Source organism: Corvus moneduloides, chromosome 7 (assembly GCF_009650955.1).
Source record: "Corvus moneduloides isolate bCorMon1 chromosome 7, bCorMon1.pri, whole genome shotgun sequence".
Classification (NCBI taxonomy): Eukaryota; Metazoa; Chordata; class Aves; order Passeriformes; family Corvidae; genus Corvus; species Corvus moneduloides.
Genome location: NC_045482.1, coordinates 28,318,028 through 28,342,394, shown reverse-complemented (window position 1 = coordinate 28,342,394; position 24,367 = coordinate 28,318,028). Strand labels below are relative to the sequence as shown.

General features: G+C 44.3%; 1 protein-coding gene across 16 annotated transcripts in view; it reads right to left on the bottom strand.

The window, feature by feature from the left end:
• Positions 1-1,213: 1,213 nt before the first annotated feature.
• Positions 1,214-24,367, bottom strand: part of SLC15A2 (solute carrier family 15 member 2) — a 72,428-nt gene continuing 49,274 nt past the window's right edge. For 7 of the 16 annotated variants that reach the window (XM_032113879.1, XM_032113876.1, XM_032113872.1 and 4 more), the window contains 8 exons: positions 23,587-23,712; positions 23,060-23,224; positions 20,368-20,414; positions 18,303-18,413; positions 17,129-17,225; positions 14,520-14,666; positions 13,398-13,502; positions 1,214-12,552 (listed from right to left, as the gene is read on the bottom strand). In XM_032113879.1, the coding sequence (XP_031969770.1) occupies positions 12,376-12,552; positions 13,398-13,502; positions 14,520-14,666; positions 17,129-17,225; positions 18,303-18,413; positions 20,368-20,414; positions 23,060-23,224; positions 23,587-23,712 (975 nt within the window). In that variant the 3' untranslated portion in view covers positions 1,214-12,375. Of the gene's footprint in view, positions 12,553-13,397; positions 13,892-14,519; positions 14,667-17,128; positions 17,226-18,302; positions 18,414-20,367; positions 20,415-23,059; positions 23,225-23,586; positions 23,713-24,367 lie in introns of all 16 variants that reach the window. The other 9 variants (XR_004241121.1, XR_004241122.1, XR_004241123.1 and 6 more) reach the window with 9 other exon arrangements.

The window sequence follows — 24,367 nt, the reverse complement described above, 5'->3', positions numbered from 1 at the left end:
AGGATGAATTGGGAGAGGGCTGAAAAAACATGAGCTTTCCCCATAGCTGCTGCCTTTGCCCAGGGAGGGCTTTAAGAGCCCCTCTCACTGTGGTTCCACTCTGAACCTAAACACATTAGGGATGGCAAATGAGAAATCAGTACCCACAGTGATGGATCCCAGAAAAGTTTTGGGGTGCTCAGCATGCTTTTGGCCTGAAAGCTTCTCCCTAAATTAACTGTCAGGGTATCAAATATTTACCTGACCTTCTCCTGCAGGACACATTTGAGTTGAGCTTTTCCCAGAGACTGTGCAGGGTGGCCAGGAGGATGGGAGGAGTGTAAATCTGTACCTGCGAGGTCACTGTGCTGGCTTTGTGTCATGAAAAGGGGAATTCACCAGCTCAGACCTGCAGGAGCAGATCCCTGTGGGAATCACTTGCCAACACTGTTTGCAGCCTCACCATCACAAATCACTGAACTGAAAAAAAGTAAATCAGCTATCACAGGACAGTTCATAGACTACAAACATGAGTGATGGTATCTTTATAATTAATGATTATGAGAAAGCAGCTTAATAGTTTGGTTCCTTGTGAGTGGCTTGATTTGTAATACATGGCAATTGGCGTAAGCAAAGCAGGTAACTGGAGCCAGTTTACCCTTGGTGTGTCCAGCTGGTAGCTGCAATTCACAAACTTGCACATGAGCATGGTTTTCCTCAAAGCTTTGACCCCCAGGGCAGAAAAAGGCTGCAGATGTAACCCCAGTGACAGGCATATTCTCAAGCTGGGAGGTGCCCGGGGGTGGAATGATGGGCAGTTTCTTGCTGCTGCCCCACACATTTTGCAAGTTGCTGTTGTCAGTAAGTCTTCCCTGGCATTTGCAAGGAAAATGCCTGTGCTCACCTCAGGGCCTTGAGCCACCCATCTCCTCGGTAGCTATTAAATGGAACATCATAGCTGGCATATTACTGTGACTGATGCTGTATCAGTCAACTGGAAAAGGGTTAAGCAAGCCTTAAAAAGAAGTGAGATGAAGGCTTGAATACCAGCCTAAAATGTCCATATCATGGGGATTATTCCAGGGTTGAAAACACATGTGCAGAGATGCTGACATACTCAGCTGTGCCCCTGTCCCTGCTGCTCCATGCTGGCCACACTGATTCCAGGCAAAGTGAGTAATGAGTGCTTGCATTGCAAACAACGATAGTCAATTAGCAGAGGGCACATACAGACTGTGTGCACTGTGACTCTCTGGTTTTATTGCTCATCAAATAAAATTTAGAAATACTCTCTATTAACGCATTATTTCAAGCCAAACATGCTTCTATTCTGTTTCATCAAGCCTGGTTTGATTTGGCTTATTTTTGTTTAAGATCAATATGATAAACGACTCTCAGACTTGCCAACTTTAGTCATTTTTGTTAGTGTGACATTTGGTATTTCTAGAACTCAGGAGGGAGGCCTCCTCTTTTAAGGAGAGTCTCAGATTTTCTTGCATTAAAACAAAAAATTTGTGGCGAGGTCAGTTGTGGAGAAATTTATGTGTGGCATTTAGTTTGTCATACCCAGAAGGCAAACAAACAAACAAACATCTTCCACAAGAACAAACCAAACCAAACAAACAACAACAACAAAAACCCAAGCAAAACCCCCAAAACTGACCCTCAAATGTGTTATCTTTTAATCATCTGTGATTTTCAAACACTATGCCCTTGGGGAACCCAACTCACAGATTTTCTGCCAACAAAGAGTGATTTTTCTTGAGAACAAATTCACTTCTCATCTCCAAAGCCAGGCCCACACACCAGTGAATTCCTGTATTGTGCATGCAAAGCCCAAGATCAGAAACCACAGGGGAGGGATGGCCCAGTGCCCAGGACATCCTCTGAAGGGGGTGCTTCACATACTCTTTCAGTCTCTAATCCGGTGCTGTGTTTTCTCCCAGAAGATGCCCAGGCTTTCCCAGGGGGTGTAGCACCTTCCTCGCTTCACCTGCAGCCATCTACAGCAGAAACAACCTTCCCAGGCAGATGTCAGCCATCAGGTGCAGAAACAACCTTCCCAGGCAGATGTCAGCCATCAGGCCCTTCTGTGCCCTTCACCTTGTGCTCAGACCTGGAGCAGGTGGAGAAGAAGCTGCTGCAAAGCATGGATGTGTTTTACCACTCCCAGGACCTGGGCTGAATCTTTCCCAGTGCTGCTTCCAGTACTTCACAGAGAACCAAATCCAGCTTGTCCCTCTGGATCTCTCTTTTCCGTGGAGGCTCAAGGTGGTCTCTTTGCTGCCCTGCTTGTGCTCAGAAAGGACTTTAAAACACTTACAGCCTGAATAGACCCAGCAAGCTCAGGCCTGGCAGAGAAAAAATACTCCCTTTGCCAGCCCTTCATGTTAAGTGTCTATATTTAAAATGACTACATAACCTAAGAAATTATTAACAGGTCTTTACCAGGCAAATCCGATTTCTTCTTTGGACAACTGGATGGAATAAAGCTAAAAAATTTGCATTGAGGATGAGATTTAATTTGAAGTGCCAGTGTTAGTTCTCCTACTGCACTTGTAGGTTTAGAGAATAAAACTGTTTGCTAGCAAACAATCGTCTTAAACAAGATCATCATTAATCCTGAATGCAGCTGTCAAAAGGACTGAGACTGCAAACTAAGAGGGAACAAGGAAAACCTGGTAATTTGTTTGTTAAATATTTGTAAACTGTCATGTCAGTAATGGATAATAAGAAAATTTTGAGCCTCCAGAGCTGATGCATAACACAAAGCTTTGCTGTATTGCACCTAAACTATTATCAATAGCACATTTATTATAATAATAGATGAAAAACAAGCTTTCTGGCTGAAACACAAGATCAATTTGAGCTCAAGCTATTTGGACATGTTCTAAATGTTGTAATTAAAATGCAGCACGAATGTTCCTTTAAAAAAAAAAAAGTGAGAAAATAGCCTTGCTACAATTACACCATCCAGCCCTGACTCAGTAGCCTGACACTGAGAAAAAAAAAAACAGGCAAAATTGCATTTATGTCCAGTTAGACATTTCTCATCTTCAGGGCTGGCTGCAGAGCCTGAGCTAACATGACTTCTCCTGTTGGGTCAGGATCCAGCCCAGCCTTGAAGATTTGATGCAGCCCTGGTTGCACTGAGCTCCCTGTGGCAGTCAGGATTTGATCACAGTCCAGCAAAGAAACCCAGCTGAGCTCTATCTTGCTGCAAAGGCAGCTGCAGTTTATGGTGGAAAAAAAAAAAACCAAAAAAACCCAAGGAACTGTAAAAAGAGATAAAGAAGCCACCTGTGTGGAAGGCTTTGCTGCTGGACCAAGTGCCTTGGGGACAGAAATGGCCGGAGTGGCTTTCTCCCCAGCACCCCCCCGCAGTGTTATTGCACACATCAAAGCGTGACTGCCGCCTCCCACAGCAATTAGAGACTCACGGACACCTCCCAGGAGCTGCCTGTCACCCTGGAGAATTGGGCTCTTCTTTTGTTCTGATAAAGAAGTGACTAGTGAGCTACAGCAATCTCTTGGTAGCTCTCTAAATAATTGTGTTCTCTCATGTCTTTTAATCATAAACCCCACAAGGCTCATCATACCACATGTGCAATCCAAATTGGCCCATCAGCTCAGTTTATCAAAGGGACTTAATTTAATCCTAGTCTTTGATGGAGACAGGAGCAGTCAAAGTCTCCCCTAATAATTTTCTAAGTTTACTTATCTTGCAGATCTGGGGCGTGAAGGCAACTTGGACTCCAAGCACAGCATTGATAATGGGAAGCCATGAGGAGGAAGACAAAATTGCCAAGAGCTTGACAGTCTGAATCAAGAGAAACCACAGCAGAAACGTGGTAAAACAGTGGAGACTAAAAAGGCAAAATAAATCCCATGATTGGTGTCGCCACAAGTAACAACATGAGACTGGTAAAATAAGTTGCTGGAGGCAATATCTACCTCTGAGTGAATATCACAACTGTGAGAGGGCCAAGAGCAGGGAAATCCAAGCCAGGAAATGCAGAGCCAGAGGAAAGGAGGATGGTGGAGCTGCTCTGACCTGGCAGTGTCCCCTTCCAGACAGAGCAGGATGCAGTAGACATGAAAACACACCTTTACATGGAGAAGTGCCTGTTCTTCCCTAACCAGCTGAAAGGAAGCTCAAAACTTTCAGAGTTGAGCAAGTTCTGTCTAGCTGCATCTTTAAAAACACTGGTATGTCTCCTCTGCTCATTTTCAGCCCAACAGGTCAGTGTACCCCAGGACATGTAATACAGTAACACCAGCTACAAAATGCTGAGCAGACTGAAGCAAAAACCCAAAGAAAGGAACCAAAATCCCTGGCTTCAAGGGATGCTGAACAATGAACATTAGGACCAAAGGCATCAAAGATAAGGGTTTAATGGAAAAGCTAAAAGCCCAGCCTTCTCCTGAGAGAGTTGACAGGAGAAGACTGGAGCAGTGTTTCACTCCCTAGCTGTAAGTGATGGATGTGAACACAGTGGGGAAAAAAAAAAAAAAAAGAACTTTACTAGACAAAACCCAGCTGGTTCTGAAGCTCTCAATGGCTTTTAATAGTTTTCAGCTCAAACAGAAGAGGGAACTCAGAGCCTGCATTACAGAAGCTTGAGGAGTGCTGTAGGCTGTGAGAAATGGAGCACAAGCCCTTTGGTTTTAAGCAGCACATACAAAAGGGAGGTGCAAAGGAGGAACAAAGAAATCCTCCAGTAGGGATGTAAAGGACTGTGCTGGCACCATTAGTGCAGAGGGATTCTTCATGGCACTATCAAAGTTTTGGCAGAAGATGGATAGACCATCTGCCTGCAAACAGTCAAGACCATTTATTTATTTTATACAGAGAGTGCAGGTGGCTCAGGACAACCTTTGGGGAGCAAATGGAAAGAAAAACACTGATATTAGCTTCAAAAGTAAATCCACAACCAGCAGACAGCAAAGGGTAAAATGCAAATATTACCCAGGCTGGCTAATCCCCACAAAGGGACTGACTGGTTAAAAACGTGGTCTCATGAGGGATGTGCTCTTTGGAAAGGTGGAGGACCTGAATTTGAGGAGACCTTCCAGGAAGGTGCTTGTGGGTGGGCAGAGTGGGAAAGTCCAAACATCCCCTTGCTCCAAGGCAGTGGTGAGATGGGGGGACTGCACAGGTCCTTGGTCAGCCCTGAAATAACAGGGCAGCTGATGACACCGGCTGTGGATGAGAAAAGAGCAGGAACAGGCAAATTAAATACACTCTGTGGAAAGAGGGAGCTGTCCTCTCTTTGCTCTGCAGATTTTGGGCTGTATAAAGTGTCAGGAAGCAAAGCTGGCACTGACAGCCCATGACTGTGGCACACAGATGGGCTGGCCAGTGCTGGACCCGGGAGCTGCAGCACCCAGAGAGGCATCGGAGCATCTGCTGGCCTCTGCTGAACTCAGGGCACAGCAGGAGCTGGACTGCATGGCCTCGCATGTGGGGAGCCACTGTGACTGACAGCAGTTTGCCTTTTTTGAAAGACAGCAGCTCCTGGTGCCTGATGAATTCCTGCTGGCCTGTTTCACCTCTAACTCGGGCAGGAAAAGTCCATATTGGTACAGCACCTTTGAGAGGTTTCTTTCTTTGGTGAGGACAGCATGAAGGCTATCAGCAGCTCCAAGCAGACTTGGGTAGAGTCAGAGTTCCAAGAAAACTCACTTCCATTTGAAGAAACTTCATTTGTGAGTGGGTACATAAACACAGCAAGGTCTGGGAGATGCCAGTTATTACCCAAGACCTGGTCATTGGGGATGGGCAAGTAGACCAAGAAAGAGCAGAAAGTGCCCTGCCAGGATGCAGCTTGCTGCTCCTTGACCACAAAATTGAGAAGGTGAAGACTGGCAGCACATGGTAATACACAGTTATAACACAGGGCTCTCAGCAAAACACTGACACTGACTTTTAAAAGGCCAAGCCTGGGATGGCCACAGAGCCAGCCCCACTGACACCAGCAGGCACTGGTGACAGAGGAGCTGCCCCTTTCCACTAGCTGCTGTGTCCATGCTGATTGGAGATCTGTGGTTGCAAAGGCAGCCCACTGACCAGACACCACTGCTGAGATGGACACAGCCTGTGTAGCTTTCTTTCACTCCTCTGCAGGAGAGAGACTTGCAAACTGGCAGGCTGGGCAGGGCCATAAATAACGTGCAAATAGGCTGGGGCCACAGGCAGCACCAATGGATGCTCCAGGGCTGGTGACAGCAGTGTGTCGGTCCAGAAGTCCCTGTGGCTTGACGTGGCACAACACAAGGGCAGACTGTGGGCAGCAACCAGGCACAGGATAGGTAGGAGGGAGATGCTGCATAAGCACTGTGCTCTGATTTGCCTACAGAAGATGGGTCAAGCCATCCGAAGTTGTGACAAAAAGCCAGAGCCAAAGCAGCCAGGGCAGATGCTGTTACCACCCAGACCCTGTGTGGTCTCTGCCCAGACACAGTTCTCCTGTGGGTCAGCAGCTTTTCTGGATGCAGGAAAGTGGACAGCATTACCCAGGACAACTCCCAAGCAAACACAGTGTTGCTGTCAGCAAAGAGTCTGCATGAGAGGAGGAATAAGCAAGGTTCTGAGGGCCAGCAAAGTCATCAGTGAGCAGTGACTTGTGGAGAGGGAAGATTACCATGTGGGACTGAGGGGGCTGACTGCTAGCAAAGGGAGTCATTTGGAGCTAACTTGGGAGTCTGCAACAAGAGGAGAACCAAGCTGCAGCTTGGAGAGGGTACATGTCTTCAACAAGTCAATTCAGCTTCTTTTCCTTACACACGAGTAGATCGAACAGGACAGGCCAAGCGGACTGAGCAACGTATGCAATGACAAAAAATAATCTAAAAAGGGATGTTTGCTTGATTTGTGTATCGTCATCTTGGCTGCCAGTTGTCACATTGGTGGATTCCAGCTACAGCTCCTCATTGCTCTGACTGAATTGCTAAATTCAGGTTTAGGTTTTTACTTTCTGTAAGCATATTAAAATTTTAATTAAGCACTAAGTCAGTGTTTTAGCAGGTTTTTGAGGCATTAGCTATTTATCTTGTTGATTACAGTTCTCTCAGGTCCTTAGTTATGGCCTAAATTTAGAGCAATTCTGACTGACTGAGCCCTGCAGGATAACTGCTACAACTATTCATTAAAAATGAAGAGATCAGAGTTGATCAGCTGACTGTGGGAGCCTGCAGCGTGGCTGCTCTTCTTCCTGACAATCTTCTGATCTACAGGTGCTAGAGCCAGGTTAATGCTGATCTGCTGGCAAAACACAGCATGAGAAGACGTTGAGAAGACGCAGCAACTCCTTGATTCAAAGCTCAATAAGAAACAGCTTCCTTCCTTGATATCCACCTGAGATGGTGAGGAAGGAGGGATTTTAAGCAATATTTTCTTTCAAGCAATTTCCATTAGGCAACACAAGCCCTTCTCAAGGCAAAATGTTTGTGTCCCCCATTTTTGTCCCTCTGGGGAGCACTTTGCAGGACATGAATGGGAGTCCCTGCTTTACAAAGAACATGGGAAGCTCCCTCAAGGAAGCAATGCCACAGTTCAAATTTAGCCAGCTTCATGTGGAACTTTGGGGCTTTTTTTCTAAATTGCTGCAGAATTATAAAGGCCCCACATCTACTTTTACATAAGAGGTTTATCACACACATTAACGTGAAACACTAGCTACCAACAGCTAGTGAATCCAGCTATCAACATGCAAAACCCTGGCCAGATCTGTCAGCATCTGGGACCAGACTTATCTCTTAAATGCTGTTTCAAAATTGTATCACAATAACAAATGTAGTGATAATGAAATGCAGAGTCTGGTACCATCCAAAATTCAGCAGCTGTGGTATTTGCCATGGAGCTGAACTCCCAAGTTTAAGCAGCTTGTGCTAGAAAGTGGTTCTTGTAGCTCAGCAAAGAAATTCAATGCGGGGAAAAAGGAGATTATTCTTCTGCATATCACCCTGGCTAAAACTTGTTAACCACCCCTAATTGTAGCTCTCCCTCCTGTGCTAATCACATCTGTAATACCCATTCAGCTGTTTGTTCTGTCCCAAGGGTGAAGCCAAGGTGGTGGCTCCCATAGGTGGTGGGGACATTGCCAGGGGCACAGCCACCTACCTCCTCTTCTGGTCACTGCAGACCCACCAATGCTGGTCTTCATGCTGGTTTTTGCAGTACTCTGGAATGCCAAACCCATTTTCAAGCCATGGGTGACCATCTCCCCTGATGGCCCTTCACCACCAGCTAGGAGACTGTTCTTCTGAAAGACTTGAAGTCATTCACTGTTTAATCACCTGCGTTTTCCTCTTCTCTCATTTCATATTCTCTGCAATTATTCAATGTAACCTCAGCTGTTCATTGAGGAATTGGGAAGACCTTAACCAAACAGCTTGCTTTCCTTCCTGCCCATCAGTCTGCAGTCTCCTTGCCTCACACCTCAGCCAAGCAAAGTGAAAACTTTTCCTTTCACAATAAAACTCACATCCAGGTCACTGTTCACGAAACCACAACTTCCACCAGGGCCAGCCCTGCCTCAGTCTACTTTGCCAGGCCCTGTTTGGGTATCCAGAGAGAAACTAGCTCCTGACCTGGCCAAGCTCCTGCTTCCCAGTCAGTGCTGACAGCACACACCAGCGGCATCCAAGCCAGTCCCATGCAGCCCTCCCAGGGCTCATCCTCTGGAATTCTGGGATTGTGGTGAAAGGAAGAGTGAAGAAAAGAAAGATGCAAGCCTCTTGAGCTGCACAAACAAACCTGCTACCTAAAGGCATTTGACTGCCTCAGAAAGAGGAGGTAAATTTAAGGAACCGACAGCCAAGATGTTATTTTTGCTGAGTTTGAAATCTCATTTTTATGCTTATCTCATGCAAAACTGGAAATAACACTCGTCACGGTTACAACCTGCTAAGGGGAAAACTGGCAAGAGCCAGTGCAAATGAAGGGAAATTTTCTGCAAAAAAAGATCTTTCTCAGAAAACACCCTTCATAAAACCAGATAAACACACATACTTGCAGAGCAAAGCCAAACCCCTACAATCTCTAAGAGGGTTTGCTCTTGGAGCAACACATCTACAGTTCCCCACCATCTCTTCTTCCCTGTCCCTCAGCTGGAGAGGATGATTTCTCTAGGTCAGCTGGTGTGAGCTTTTCCTCATCTGTGCCAGGTAAAGCTTCACCAACAGCTGAGAATCTTCAGTGACAGGTGAAGTTGGACAGGCAGCAGGCTGCTATTTCTCTATAGAGGTTCATACAGCTTTACATATACTATCACTACTTCGGATCCTCCCTGTGATCCTAAAGCAAAGAGTTGTGAGGAATAAAGAATATTTTTCTAAAATTGGGTATTAAGAGCTGAACATGGCCCCATCTCTGAGCTGACCATATGGAAGAAAAACCCTGAGACCTCACTACTCCATGGAATCGAGTCCCAAACCTTTGATCCAGTCTTGAGTACATTTGAAAGTGATGCAAGGCCTCCAATGATGGACTTGTGGCTCTAAAACTGGAGGAGTGCTATGCAGAATGTGCTATTTTTCCACCTTCTCCAGCTACAGAAGGGGCAGCTCATTGTTACAGCCCCTAGCCTGCTCCTGGCTGGTTGTGAGCATGCCAGTGGAAATCCCTCCAAACTGCTGGTGCATTCCAAATAAATGGGTCCAATTTAGCAAAACTACAACTGCAGCTGAAGCAGTGGGAAAGGATCATACCAGCAACCAAGCAGGCAGATCAGAGAAGGAAAAAGCTTCCAATAGGTAATGGTGAGTAGGTGGGAAGAAGTAACCAGTTCATCTCTAAGAGGAATGTGAACAGAGCCTTACAGTCCCTCGAGCAAGTCTTGGGAGAAGCAGACCCCAGCCTCATGTTAGCACTTTATTTATAGCATTGCCTTCCTGTTCATAACCTTCCCAACTGTGAATTGCAATTTTTCCTTCCCCCAGCATTATGGTGATGGTTTGGAACATGGAGATGTTTGGAAAGGGGCAATTTGGCATCAGGAGTCTAAAAAGCAGATACAGATGACATCCTAAATGTATCTTTTATGAGTTTGGAAGGATTTCTTTAAATTAAGCTCAGAATCTGTGACAGCTTCTGGTAGTGTCGCCAATAAGGAAATAAAACAAAAAAAAAAAAAAAAAAAAAAATCAAGAGGTTCTTAAGCATATGTAGTCTTAGAGATCTGGATATCTTGCTTTCCCTCATGCAACTTTGAACTGCTTACCAAGTGCTTCCCAAGGAAAGTGCTTCAATAATTTTGAATTGTCTCTTCACCACATATGCCCTCAAACCCCAACATACTTCCAAATTCAAGGCTTATAAAAATTAAATGCTCCAATAATTCTAAATTGTGTTTGTTCAGGGTTACTGGAGCCTGGCCATTCCTTCAGTTTGGGGATTTTTGTTTTGTTTGCAGTGGGTGGAGGAAGAAATGCTTTCTATTAGTGCTTCAAGTTGGAAGCTGGTCAAACAGCATCGCAGCAGAATGATTCAGCAGCCTCTGAGCCGATTCACAGTGTGTCATAAAATGGGATTAGGAAAACAACAACGCTTGGAGGAGAAAGAACCCACACAAAGAATCACAGCAGGAGAACAATACCAGAAAGAACAGAGGGGAATAATCCTCACTTGGCTTCTCAGAAGCAGGTTGGATGACCTAATAGGTGGCTTTCAATGCCTTTCATTCCCCATGGAGTTGCAGGGTTGAGCTGCGCGGATCCAGCCACCACAGCTTAATAAATGTCTCTGCATGTACTAAACCACCTCAAGTGCTCCTGCGTGCACATCTGCAGCCTGTTCTCATTTATCTGATGAGACCATGGTCCCCCTCTGGCACAAGCCCAGATGCTACTTCACAGCAGGCAGGAGCTTATGCAGAACTAGTGGTGGAAGTCCATGACCATTTAGGACATGAAGCAGAGGGAGCAATCTGTGAGTTAGAAACCAAAAAGCTGTGTTTTCTCAGTGTTGCTCAAGTGGGCAGCACATCAAAAGAGCTGAAGTGTCAAACTAAGTGTATTTCCTAGTACTGTCCTGAAGAGGAATTAAATCAAACATGTATTTTGTGATCTCCTGAACCCAAGTATTAGCGACCACCTATGGCCAATGCCAAGATGGAAAAGGAAAGCATAATTTAAAACCTATTCTCTGTGAACCTGAAGATCTTATTGACAACCTTGTTTTAAATTAGGTCATACCTGTTACAACTGTGGCCTTGAAGTGACAGAGGAAGGCAGGGACTCTCTCAGGAGTTTTACTAGATCAGCAGTGGTTGAATTACTCCTATGCAGAACACGAAATCACAGCTTCATGCAATTGAGGAAAATCAGACAATTATATCACAATTCCAGTAAAATTGCTATATCCAAAGTTTGGTAGAGACAGAAAAACAAGGAGGAAAAAGAAAAATCTCATATGCCATGGCCTCTTCTTGTAGACTGAAAAAATGATAAAGTGCATCCTTGTAAATAACTCACTGCAGGATGCCTGGAATTTTATAGAAACTGCTGCAACTTGTCTCCCAGTGGGGAATAACTGAGGCATGAGATAAGAAATCAGCCATATCCTAACTTGCAGTGACAGGTGCTGTAAAAGGAAATGCCCAATAAAGGCTTAATGTATAGGAAGATGGCAAATAACTGTCTGGAATTCTGAAATAAGAAAGCATAAACCAATTCTCTAATCATGTCTAATCAAAGAACACCATCAGTTGCTAAAAACTTCTAGGGAAAAAAATGGGTATTGGAGAGGTGGTAGCATGCCTGTCTTCGTCAGTAGTGTTTTGGGAATATTTTAGCCTGCAGAATTTAATTCCCTGTTATTACTTCTGAGCCTGAAGGTGAAAATCATAAATCAGAACCATTCATAACATGGAATAATGGGATGAAGTACTCATAAGGAGAGTTACATGATGAAATCCTTTGGGACTGTGTGTAACCCTTACAGCCCTTGATGATAGCATTAAAAATTCTTCTGTCACTAATGTCTATTCTTCACTAAATCCTATACTAGTTTTTCCTCTTTCTTCTCTTCTAACATCTCCAGATTTTTGTGTCATATGGCATTCCTTCCACCCTTCCTCCCTGCTGCCCTAAATATATGTTTAAGGCAAAATCATAGGAAAGCATTCCATGCTTAAAAAGATGGGCAGGTTTTAAATTACACTGTAATTACTAACAAGGGCTTTTAATACCTGAGGAGCTTTCCCAGGGAGTTTTGCTCTGATTTCAGGAGCCCCATTGTTTTATAGAGGGCTATTTGGTCCCATTTGTAAGGTGGCTACATTTTGAGAAATAAAGACTGCAGTGGTCTAAAATAAAATAACACTGTCCCCACCCTTCTTTTACCATCTCATAACTGAGTACAAAAAAAAAAAAAAAATCCCAACCCGTGATGTGTTAGAGCTTTGTTTTCTGAGTAACAAGACCAATCATGTTTCCTCTGCTTGAGGTCTCTCTCTTCTCTTCTTTTTCTTCTAGGTCCTCTGGATCCACACTGACATAGAAATATCCCATGATGGAGAAAATAATGCACACAGCAAAGAGGAGAACAGTGAACAAGACAAATTCAGCCCACTAGGAAAGAAAAAAGAACAGCAGGTCAGGAGACCCCAGACTCAGTCTGGAAGACATCTCTGCACTTACAAGTGCTTTTAGAAGAGCTGGGTGAAAATTACTTTTTAGTTTCCAAAATGGCTCACAAGATAGAAACTTTCTCATTCTGTTTTCTGGTAAATGCTTGTACACATTATGTAATTACAAATGTGTGATACATCTTGAAACAAAACAGTTAGATTGAGTTGTGTTCATTAAATCTTTTCTTACAAATCTGTCCTGACTGGAACATATCTACCTGGGCTTTTTGCCTACAAGATTCTCTTGGGAGAGGTGGGTTCATGCTGCCCAGAAACAAGCCCCAGTTCACACCTTCATGGCATCATCCCAGAAATTTCACAGCCTGAATTAAACTACCTCTGCACCATGACCTCCCTCTGTAAGCCTGACATCTCAGGGGTGCCACAGACAGCTGGCCTGGCAGGATTCCCAAGTGAGAACCTTGAGGAAGAGCTGAATGCCCACTGTTCCTGTTCCTAGTGAGCAACTCAACCTGTGGCTGCCACTGTGTCCAGGCTCCAGGTCCAAACACAGCGAGCTTGCCTAGAGCTGAGCTCCAGCAGCATTATCCAGTGCAGGTCAGCTATTTCCTGACACTGGGAGGGTCAGGGAGGGCCAGTGCTCCCCAGGGGAGCACCACTGAGGGCCCCACTGAGCAGGGGCTGGGGGGCAGCTCAGGGTGGGCTGCTGTCACTCAGGTGCAGCAGTCTGGGGCTGGGCAGAGATGTGTCTCGAGGACACGGACATCCAGAAGCACCAGAAGCCTGTTGTAAAGCATTATCTCTCTTTCAAGAGCCAAACCATACCTGTGCCATTGGTGCAGCCTCGGCAACAATGAGCACAAAGGTATTCCCCACAGCCACCGTGAGCAGCCAGCCTGCCTGCAGCACCGACTTCATGCTGGCTGGAGACTGAAAAGAGGAGAAGGGCCTGATCAGTGGGAATTGTGCTGTGCCCTTCGGCCCTGCTTCACCCTCTGGTGTCCTGCCCAGTGTAGGTGTCACTGGGCTCAGCCTAGGAGAAGATGGTGGAATTTCCTCTGTGTGGAGTGGTTAATCTGTGGTTAATCTCAACAACTGCATGCATACAAGGAGCTTTCAAAACATGGACAGGAGGACACATGAAGAAGCAGGAGATGCTGTTGTTGCAGAGCTGAATCCTGGTCATCTCCAACCTGCATCATCTGAAATGGTACGATCAGGACGTCCAAGGAGCCACACAAGCCCTGCAGCTTGGAGTCTGGTGCCGTGTGGCTGTACACCTTTGGAAAAGAGACTGGATCTTGATGTGAAATTTCCTGCTGAGGACAAATTTTTCACATCCCATTACAGATCATCCCACTGTATTAATCATCCTCATTAATAAACATCTGCACTTTACTCCAGGGATAAATTTGAGTAACTTCAGTAGCTGTTCGACCATGTAATGTCTCAGTCCTCTCTTCTCAGAAACCTCCCCAAACAACGATCAAACAGTCCTTGCACATTCATGACCCCTTGTTCCCTTGTTACAACGTTGCATGTTTAGACCCCTTCAGTCTCTCAATTTAAAGCATGTGCCAAGCCCTCATGCCACCCTATAGCCCTTGAGATACCTTTGCCTTTATATCACTGAAAAATCCTTCACTAGGAGAAAACCCTGATATTACACTATTCAGAGCTTTCATGTTAATTATCCAGTTCTGTTCTGTGTTCTCAGGTTTACCAGAAAAGGAGATTTCCAAGTATCACTGAGAACAGGTACCTTCAGAATATGAATTAATTTAGCTTGAGGGCACCCAGCAAGGTGTGCTATAATCCCACTTTCAGCTGAAGGACAGATAACATTGTTAGTAAGTGTCATGTCAAAGGAGGTATGACAAGTCAATCACAGATGCAGGAATGAATCCTGAAGTCTAATTGTAAGGCCCTTATCTTTAAGTGGAGTACCTGAGAATAGGAGAAGGCCAGACCCGTAATGGAGAACATCACCTCCCCAGCAGATATCAATAAATATTGTGGTAACTGCCAGGCCATATGGACATTGTTGGCTTTGATGTCTTCTGACTTCCACGTCTCAACAGTACCTCCAGAAACCTATCAGGAAAATAAAGGCACACTGATTAGCTGCTGAAACATCAGATCTTTCTTAGCCTGGACAACAACAGGAAATATACCAAAATAAAGTTTTAAGCAAAGGTGGAAAAAAAGCTCTGCCTTTGAAGCAAACTATGGCTCTCAACCCTGCCATTTCCAAGCCTGTTGGGAATGGGGTGACTCCTGCTGCACAGGGCAGAAAGAGCAGGATGAAAGCATTCCAGCTCATTCAGGTACCACAAGAATTCCCTGAATTACTGCAAACCAACAAGTTGTCTTCTGTAGTGGGGCTGGGAAAAGCCTGTGAGGTTCCAGTGCAGAGCCTGTGACCTGCTGCTGTCCCCAAGGTCAAAAAAGGATGACAGGGTAAGTGCTCATTGCATCCATGTGGTCACTACTCCCATTTTATCAGCACTGTACAACTTCCCAATGATATCACTGACACCCAAACAAATTCAGCTCAGGAATGCCAAGAGTAGCAAAGACTGCTCCATATCAGATATATTCAGATAGTTACAGTACCTGTATTCCTAATTATTTTTGTTTGTTTTCCCAGTTGTAATTAATACTCCTTGTGATGCAGAGGCTCAGAGGCTGAGAGAGATTGGACTACAAGCCAGGAAAACACTAGATTGAAATTACTTCAGGCAGAAAGCCCTGTGTTTAAGGAGAGTACTTGGGAAAATACAAGGGATGTTTATGAGATGTTCTTAATCACCAATCATTGCCAGGGAGGGAAATCAAGAGACTATTTCAGCAGGCTAAAAGGGGTGAGAGGAGAGCTGTGCATTGCTCTTTAGCCCATAAAGAAATGTCACAAGCACCATGCTGTAACTGCACAGTGAGGAAGGCTGGGCAGAAGGCAGCACCCCCGTGATTTAAGTTTCACAGTTCAGCTACATTAGCAGACTAATATATTGTATTCTTGATTCTTCTATATGGCACTCCTGGCAGAGGAGCAGGGCTCAGTACAAATCACTCCAATAATTAAAAGTGATCTTGGCCTCAAGCAAACTAACTCTCTACAGAAGGCAGAAACCACAGAGAGAGATATGGAAAAACAGAGGCTCAAAAATATTAAAGTACTTAGCACAGGGTGCAGAAGGACTGAGGCACACTGCCACCCTGAGCAGCCAGGGCTATAGCAGGGACTTTTGCAGATGGGACCACAAACTGGAATCCTTGGCCACAGTGACATGGGACACATCTACCTCAGCTGGCCCTGACTCTTGTGTTACCAGAGGCTCTGGGGAAATTTTCTTAGTGTAATATTTTTCATGCAACTTCTCTATCTGGTTTCTCAGCTGATGAAAGAGGCTTGCAGCCATGGAAGAAGGGTCTGGCCAACATCACTTCAAATGTGTGTGTTTTATGTACATAAATCTCTGCACTCACAGATGGCAGCATCTGCTTGTTCCCTTCAGGGCTGTACATCCCACTCCAGCTACTGGAATTGGAAAAAAAAAAAATGCCAGGTGCTTCTCGGCTATATTTTTCCTCCTACGTATTTGGACCCAGCAGACGTGAACAGCTCCCATTAATTGCCCAACAGGGAGATGCTACTGCCAGGGAGTAGCTGACAACACTTTGCTCTGCTCATCACAACGCAGTAGCCAAAGTCTCAGAGGGCAGCTTAGCAGTGTGTCCTGTCAGACTCAGTTTGTCTGTGTGCCTTTGTGGTGGAAAGGTTAAAATGGGAACGAAGCTGATCACGTTCATCTCCGTGGCTCCAGCCAGCTGGACCAGGGTTGAAGCAGTGTGTCTGAGAGGCTGGCAGGCAGGGAAAGGAATCCACCCTCTCAGCAGTGCTCAGAGCCCATAAGGGCTAGGCTGTTCAGAAAACCATGCCTTGACTTTACGCTAGGCTCCAAATTAGCTGTACAGACAGTGAGAGGAGGAAACAGATGTACAACTTCACCAACCTCCTCCCTCAAGACGTTGTCCCTCTTCCCCCTGTGCATAATCTACAAATCTTGGAAGATCAGTCTTTAGCTCAGTAAGCTAAATGTGAGGATAGAGCAGACTGCTTCTGCAGTTTTTGGGTGTGAGGCCCTACCAGGTACAGTTTTTTTAAAGACCACAAGCAGAGTCAGCTCTTGGCAGATGGTAATAACTCTTTGCAGTGCTCTGGGTCAATGTTAACTGCTTGAGCATGGCATGAGACGAGCACAAACCACAGATCACATGATTTTCTATGGAGGATTTCTATCCAGGGAAAGATTTTACTTCTTTTTAACCCATGTAATCTGACATGATCACAGCGTAAGGTGGAACAAATACACACCCACCTTGCTGATGCAGGTACCAAAACCTTTTACTATCCCTTTCATAATGGACTGCCTTCAGATGGCTACTGCCCAGGGATCACAGAGTGGACAAAGCAAGCGAGAGCCACCAACACAAGAACAACAGCACTGCCAGAGAGTAGAACAGGAGTGTGTAACCATCATAGGAACACTTACATTAGTTATCACAACAGTGTATGAGGCACCGAAGTCAAGCAGCCCCAGCTCCAGGGGGAACTCTCCTGTTTCAGTTATGCATTTTCCATTGTTATATCTAGATAAAAGGATGAAGGACAGTATTTCCCAGTTAGTTCCCCAAACAAAGAACACAGAGCAGAGCTATCCAACATGCCCCTGAAATGGAGCAGGGAGAATGCAAGATGCAAAGATGCAGTAGTGTTTACATCAGACAATCACTAGGAGTTCTTGCCATCTTATCCTTCCAGAAGCACTTAGACACTGACTGGAATTCACCTAACAACCACGCTAACATTTTTAAATGGTTTCTTCTTCTTCTTAGTGCTGATTTATTTTGTTTTTTCCCCCTCAGGTTTATTTTCCTCCCAAAATTTGTTCCATTTCTTCAGGAACTGTAGGCCAGACAAGCAGTCAACAGGAACTCAGAGATGTGCACCCAGAAGCCACTTTGTTTACTTTTAGTAGAGCAAATCAGCCTGCATATTTGTTCTTCTGATTTTGGATGTGTGAGATGGCACAGAGGCTCAGCAGCATTGCCACAATGGCTGCTGCATCCTACTAAATTGCAGCAATAAATATTTTGGATGGAGCTGATGCAGAGAAAAGACATGAAGCTTGTTTTGAAACATTGGAAATGCTAGAAATACCCTACAAGAGCCAACTCCAGTGCTGCCAAACCAAGGCCATATGGAGCCCGTGTCTAACAAGCCCAGCCTGCAAAGCCACGTAATGCTACTTCATGTTACCAGCCCACATACCAACACATTGTAGCATGGAATATGGATTGGCCTTTCCCTGAAAGCACCCTAACACCAGGAGCTCGGGCCTGAGAGAATAACAAAATAAAGCAAGCATGAAATGGCAGAGGAGACTTTACCATGCCCCACCTTACTCCACTGACAGATGCACAGGAATAGCCAGTCTCTTCCCTCCAGGCCCCCACATAATGTGAATAAAAACTTCTGCACACACACAAGTGGCCCAGAGCACCTGCCCCGCACTGAGCTGATAATTCTGCTTTTTACAAACATCTGTCCCCACAACCACATGCCAAGACAATAGCAATGAAGGTTTTGCTATTAGACCGAGAAAAGCCTCTTTGTATCCAAGGAAATGCCTCAGTGAGGACCTTCAGCTCAGGAAGGAGACTTACATGTCCCTCTCCAGCAGCGAGTACTCAGAAGCACTGTAGTTTTTCTGAACAGCAATGAACCTTTTGCTATCAATAGTGAGGTTGACATCTTGGCTCAAACCATTAATGAATCTGCAAAGAAACCATATTTTATTGACCTGTCAGACAGGGCAGGAGAAGCATAATAGTAGACACTTTAGAAGTTTGCTTACTCTCCCAAAACATTCTGTAATTCCATAAGGTTATGAAAGTCTCCCTGCAAGTTACCAAAATATTTGTCTGATTCATTGCCTAGTTTTTCAATACAAGATTTGTTTCCCTGTTGCATAATTTTACCCTCTTACTCTCTTTCCTGTGAAAAGTGACCCTCACTTTTTTGTGGTCTAGAACCTCCAGGCAATCCAATCTCAGAGACCATCAAAGATTGCAGCAAATTCAGAGGAGCCCACGAAGATGATCAGAGGGCTGGAGCACCTCTCCTATGAAGACAGGATGAGAGAGTTGGGGCTGTTCAGCCTGGAGAAGAGAAAGCTCCAGGGAGACCTTAGAGCACCTTTCAGTACCTGAAGAGGTCCTATGAGAGAGCTGGGGAAGGACTTCTTACAAGGGTATGGAGTTAAAGGACAAGGGGGAATGGCTTTAAACTGAGAGAGGGTAGGGTTCGATTATGTTAGATTTTAGGAAGAATCTCTTCATTATGAAGGTGGTGAGACACTGAAACAGCAAAGTTGTGGATGCCTCATCCCTGGAAGTGTCCAAGGCCAGGTTGGATGGGGCTTTGAGCAACCTGGTCTAGTGGGAGGTGTCCCTGCCAATTGCAGGGGTGTTGGTACAAGGTGGTCTCAAGTTCCTTTCAAACCCAGACCATTCTATGACTCTATGGTGTCTGTTCTATGGCTGTGTGAGAAGACAGAGCCTCAGCCTACCACAGGAAACTTGAAGCTGTGTATCCTGATGAGCAGGTACACCATGAGTTTTTACCAGTCGGATAGAGTTTTCTAGCAAAATAAGATCTCTTCATCAAAACTAAAACTTATATGGGAATGGTTTGTTTGGTGTTTTTTCATAGACAAAAGACAGTTTCCTTTTAGCCATTTGAAAATTGTTAGTAAAACCAAATATTTTTCCTTTGATCTATGTTTTAAAATATTTTGGTTTTCAGTTCTTTAAATGGGGGTAAAATCCCTGAAGTTAGTCAAGCGCTTAACAAATTAAATTTTTAGGAAAAAAATAGTTTCTTCCTAGTGAAACTTCTTAACAATTTGTAAATGGGAAAGTCTGGGGATTTTGTCAAAAACCTCCACAAGAAAATATAAACCAATTCTGACTGAATCAAGTCTTCAAGGTGTTCAGTCAGTAGCAACCTTCACAAGCACAGGGCTATGAAGAGATACTGCTCTCCTACTGGGTCTTCACAGGTTTCAGATAAAGGGGTTGGTCATTGTTTTTAAGGTTTGCTTTGTTTGGTTGTTTTTTGGTTTTGCTTTTGTGGTGGGTTCGTTTTGTTGTTTTGTTAGAATGTCCAGCTGGAATCTTCTTTTTTTTTTTTAATTTGCATCTTTTGCACTGCAGCAGCCAGCACAAACCAGCACAGGAGTGTTCATGGACTAAATGGAGTAGCTCAAATTAGGAAGAGTGTACTAAGCAGAGCCCAATGCCCAATTGTTTATGAGGATGTAAAATTGTTGTTGTATCCAATTTTGGAGACACTTGTGCGTGACTTTGGGTGAATGTTACGGGTTGGCCAATTTGCAAAGGACATGGCAACAGCTCCTATCCAAATTGCTTCTTCCCTTTCATCAGTGAGATGAATTTGCCACTTTTCCAAGGAAGGAGCTCTTTTATGTTGCCATCTCAGCCCAGACTATCCCAGGCAGTGAGCAGCAATAGTTCTCAGCTCTGCATGGCACATGTGGGAGGTGACACTCTGTCAAGCCTCCACAGCTGACACTCGAGTCTTGCATGAGAAGTGCGGACTAGATTCCAACCCGAGAACATCTGGGCTATGTTACATACAGATGCATTAGACAAAAGCACTTTCCCTCACCCAACCACCGCCAAATCCTCAAAAAAAAGCCATTCCTACCTAACAGCTGCCAAACCATTTTCTGGCTTTGCTTCCAAGTCTGTAATCTAAAGAGGGGAAGAAAAAACACATCAAACATATTTATTAATGCTGCCTTACAACAATGTGTGGCAGACAATACTGGTGTCTGCAGAGTTACACATGTGCTGCAAAGCCTATGGAAATTAACGGGACTCTCACATAAGCTTTACATCAGGCCACAGATGGGGAGCCCTGCTACAGTGAAGCCAATGGCAAAATTTTGTCTCCTCCAAGGGCTTAAGATGAGATCATACCTTTTCTCCTCATCTCCCCTCTGTAACAAAGGGTACTGAGTTTCAGCCAGTCACCCTTCTACTAAGGCATGTAACACCCTCCAAAAAAGTATTTGTCTTCATCTTGAGATACCAAGAGAGCACTGTTCACATTAGCATCTTTCAGTGACTAGTTACAACTAAACTTGAGTGCCTTACTCCTACAAAATCTGCAACTGCCTAACTTTCAGACCCTGATTCTTGTTATATTCATAGACTTCACAGAAGTCTAAAGCTGAGAGGAACTACATGGTTACTATACTGATCATCATGCATCACTCATGCTTTCCCTGATCCTCAATACTCAAGAGATTCAACTGTTGTAATATGCAGGCAGAGAGCAGGAGAAACCAAGATGCACTGAGCTTGTTTGTGCTCACAGTCTTGCTCATGGTCTCTGCAGGCAGACCCCTGAAATGGCAATCTGGGTGGGCACACTGGGGAGTGAGAGTCTCTCTCCTGGAGACCACAGCTAGAGCAGCAGCTAGATAGTTAATCAACATTCATTTGGAGAAACCTATTTGGTGTACAATGCAGAAAAAACACAGTTAAGACACAGACTTGCCCTGGACGTGGTATGGCACAAAAAAAGAACACAAAGCAAAGCTCTTGGCTGGTAGAAATCCAGAGTGGTGCCATGTCCACTGAAGATGGCAGGGCAATTTCAATTTGCACTGCCCACAGATGGAACACAGGTAAGCCAAAAGGGACTTTTGGAAACTGGCTCTCTAAAATTTTTCTGGCCCTTTCTCCGCACTTTTATCCTGATGCGAAACCCTGAGTTTCTGAGACCAAGGATCCAGAATTTCAGTATATCTATAAAATGCCTATTGTACTTCAGAGTAATATGCTACCCACAAATAACATATGCCCTAAATAATAAATAGCCACAGTGAATAATAAATGTCAGAGCAATAAATAATATATGGCAACTTTTTTTTTTTCCATGGGAGATACATGGGGATGAATACTCTAGTTCATTGCAGACAGAGCAGCCAAATTATTACTCGTTTTCACTGATGATCCCCAGAGCTCTCAAATTCATTTCCTGCCTACTCGACAGCCCACAAAGGAGAAGAAACCAATTTCAGATTGGATCCTTCCAGGAAAGCACTCCCACCTGAGTGAGTGGGCCAAACCCAGCAGTGAAGGAGGTTACTCAGGGGTGAGCTCTACAACACAGCAGTATGCTGGCATTGCTTTCCTTGTGTTGCAGTGCTGGAACAGTATCATTTACCACACTGTCTTCCACATCTCCCTTATCTACAGCTGTGAATGACAGGTCAATAACATCACCCAAGAGCACAGCTGTTTCCCAGCACATGGGAGCCTGCCTGTGCTGGGGTGGGCATTAATTTAAGCACAGTCTAGACAGCTGGGGCAGCACAGTACTAAAGCTCTGAGATTGCTATGCTCCAAGCCTGTTGCAGACTTTTGCTTCCTAAGGACTGTATGAAAACCACTGTACAAGTATCCATTTCTTAAGGAAACAGCACACAGCCATCAGGGTCACAGGGAAACTTAATTTTGTGTGATACTGAGCCCCAGACTCCAAAGTGTAAAGTTTGATCATCAGCAAAGAACCTTAGTGTTATGACAAAATAAATTCTTTAAATTAATTTTGGAAAGCAGTTATATGATTTCTACTACATAATATTGAATGCTTGTTGTGGCTACCCTGCAAGGTAGAAGGCTGAGGAACTACAACGAGAATGGGTATTTTAGCATGAGGACAGATTGTGATGGTATTTACACACCTGCCACAATGTGCAATAACACCATTCATTTCAAGAGAGCTTCTTAGGACACAGCTACGCATAAAACATACCAGAATTTGCCCTACACATCCCATATGCTCCTCTCTGATTGTTGCAGAAATACACAGAAGTCCAAATACAGCCAGCTCTGCTGCAGAGCCTGAAATGAGCTTAATCATTTATTCTGTTCAGTAAAACAAATGGGCCTTCTGTGCTTTTTCACTAAACCCTTGCAATAACTAAACCCAGAATCATTCCTCTGATGCTTTTACTCCATGGCCAGCCCTAGAGCCTCTTTAACATCTTTGCTTTATAGAATCATCTTCGGGGGGAAATCTCTGGCTCTGTTTCCCCAGCCTTCTCCAGCTCTGCTGCCTAGCAGGCATGACACTGCTCTCCCACTGCAGCACACAGTGGATTAAAGTGTGCCCAGAAACTCTCAGATGCCACAACGCCTCTATTAATCAACCAGCAGAAATGTGTACAGATCCAGTGCCTCTAGCTAAAAAGTCAGGTTTAGAGCATCTGAGAGCAATCAGACAGACATTGCAACTGAGCAAATGAATTAATGAGCCTATTACCCCATTGTAGCATCACAGCCATTGAATTAATACTGTATTTACACTTCACTCCCACACTCACTAAGCGGCTTGATAGGCTTCCTTCTGCCTCAAAAACAATTAAGCTGTATACTGATTTTTCCTTCACAGTGTAGTTAAAAGCAAGAGTCAATCCTTGATGTTGCAGGGTGAAGTGAAGGCTCTGTTGCTCTCCATTCAATATTAATTTTGAGTACTCAGCTGGGTTCTGTGGAAGAAAATAAACTTGGTTACACTTTCTTCAGATAAGAAAGGATCTGTCTTTTCCTACCAAGTGCAACACTATTCCCTCTTTAAGGGAGCCTGTAATCCTGTTATCCTTTATTCCTAATTACAGGTGAATGTAAGGTGTATCCTTTACTGGGGAAATTTGTCTCCAAACATTCAATTTCTGTCTCATGTAACAGAGATATTATGCTTCATTTGTAAAGCTATTCCCATGCACTTCTAAGGTGATGGAGCAGAATAAGCTTTTGCATCTGTGGGCTTTATTAGAAAATGCTGAAGAAAAGCCCATCCTTTCTTCAATGACATGCAAGTCAGGCCTTTCAGTCCCAAAAATATGCTTACCTGAAAAGACTCCACAGGCTGCTGAAATAGGTCCTTGTCTTGGATTGTCACTTGGACAGGGTTCTCTGCCAAATTCAGGACCCGAATTAAACTTTCTTTTGGGACAAGTCGAGGCATATCGGTTTCCTAATTAAAGTAAAAGGCTTTAAGTGCCATGTGTATGCTTTATTAGCACTTTAATATCTCTTCATTTTTAGCCATAATAGATTTCCTCTCTGTAACGACACTTTTCCATCCTTTCCTCAACAGAAGTTGCACTCAGAGAAAACTGAACATAAATCTTTTTTAGGGAGGTTTCCTCATAGTAGCTCAGTGGCCAACCCATCATTCCTCCCAAAAATTGCTCTTCACACCACTAAGTGTACAGGCTACACACCTATTGAGGAGGTAGAACAATGTCACAGCTTTCATTATACAGCTCCCTAGTGCCTGGATTTAACCAACTGCCATATCAAAATGGAAAAATTTGTGCTTAGCTTTCAAAAGCAGTGACCAGAATAATTGTTTCCCACTGCAGTCAGTACAGGAAAATAATCAGACCAGAAGTTAAGTAGTTTTGAAAATCCCAGTCCAGCTTCATGTCTGTAATCAGTGATTTTGCATTACTGGACACCTTGATATCTATACAGCTGACTATATAGATATTATTCCTTGTTTTCTGAGAGAGGGAAGCTGATGCCTCCAGCACTGAGGTATCTCTTTCTGTCAGGGATCATTTCCTAGAGAGAGTACATCAATCAGTGTCAGCCTTGTACTACCTGCAGAGCTAATTTTTTTTTTT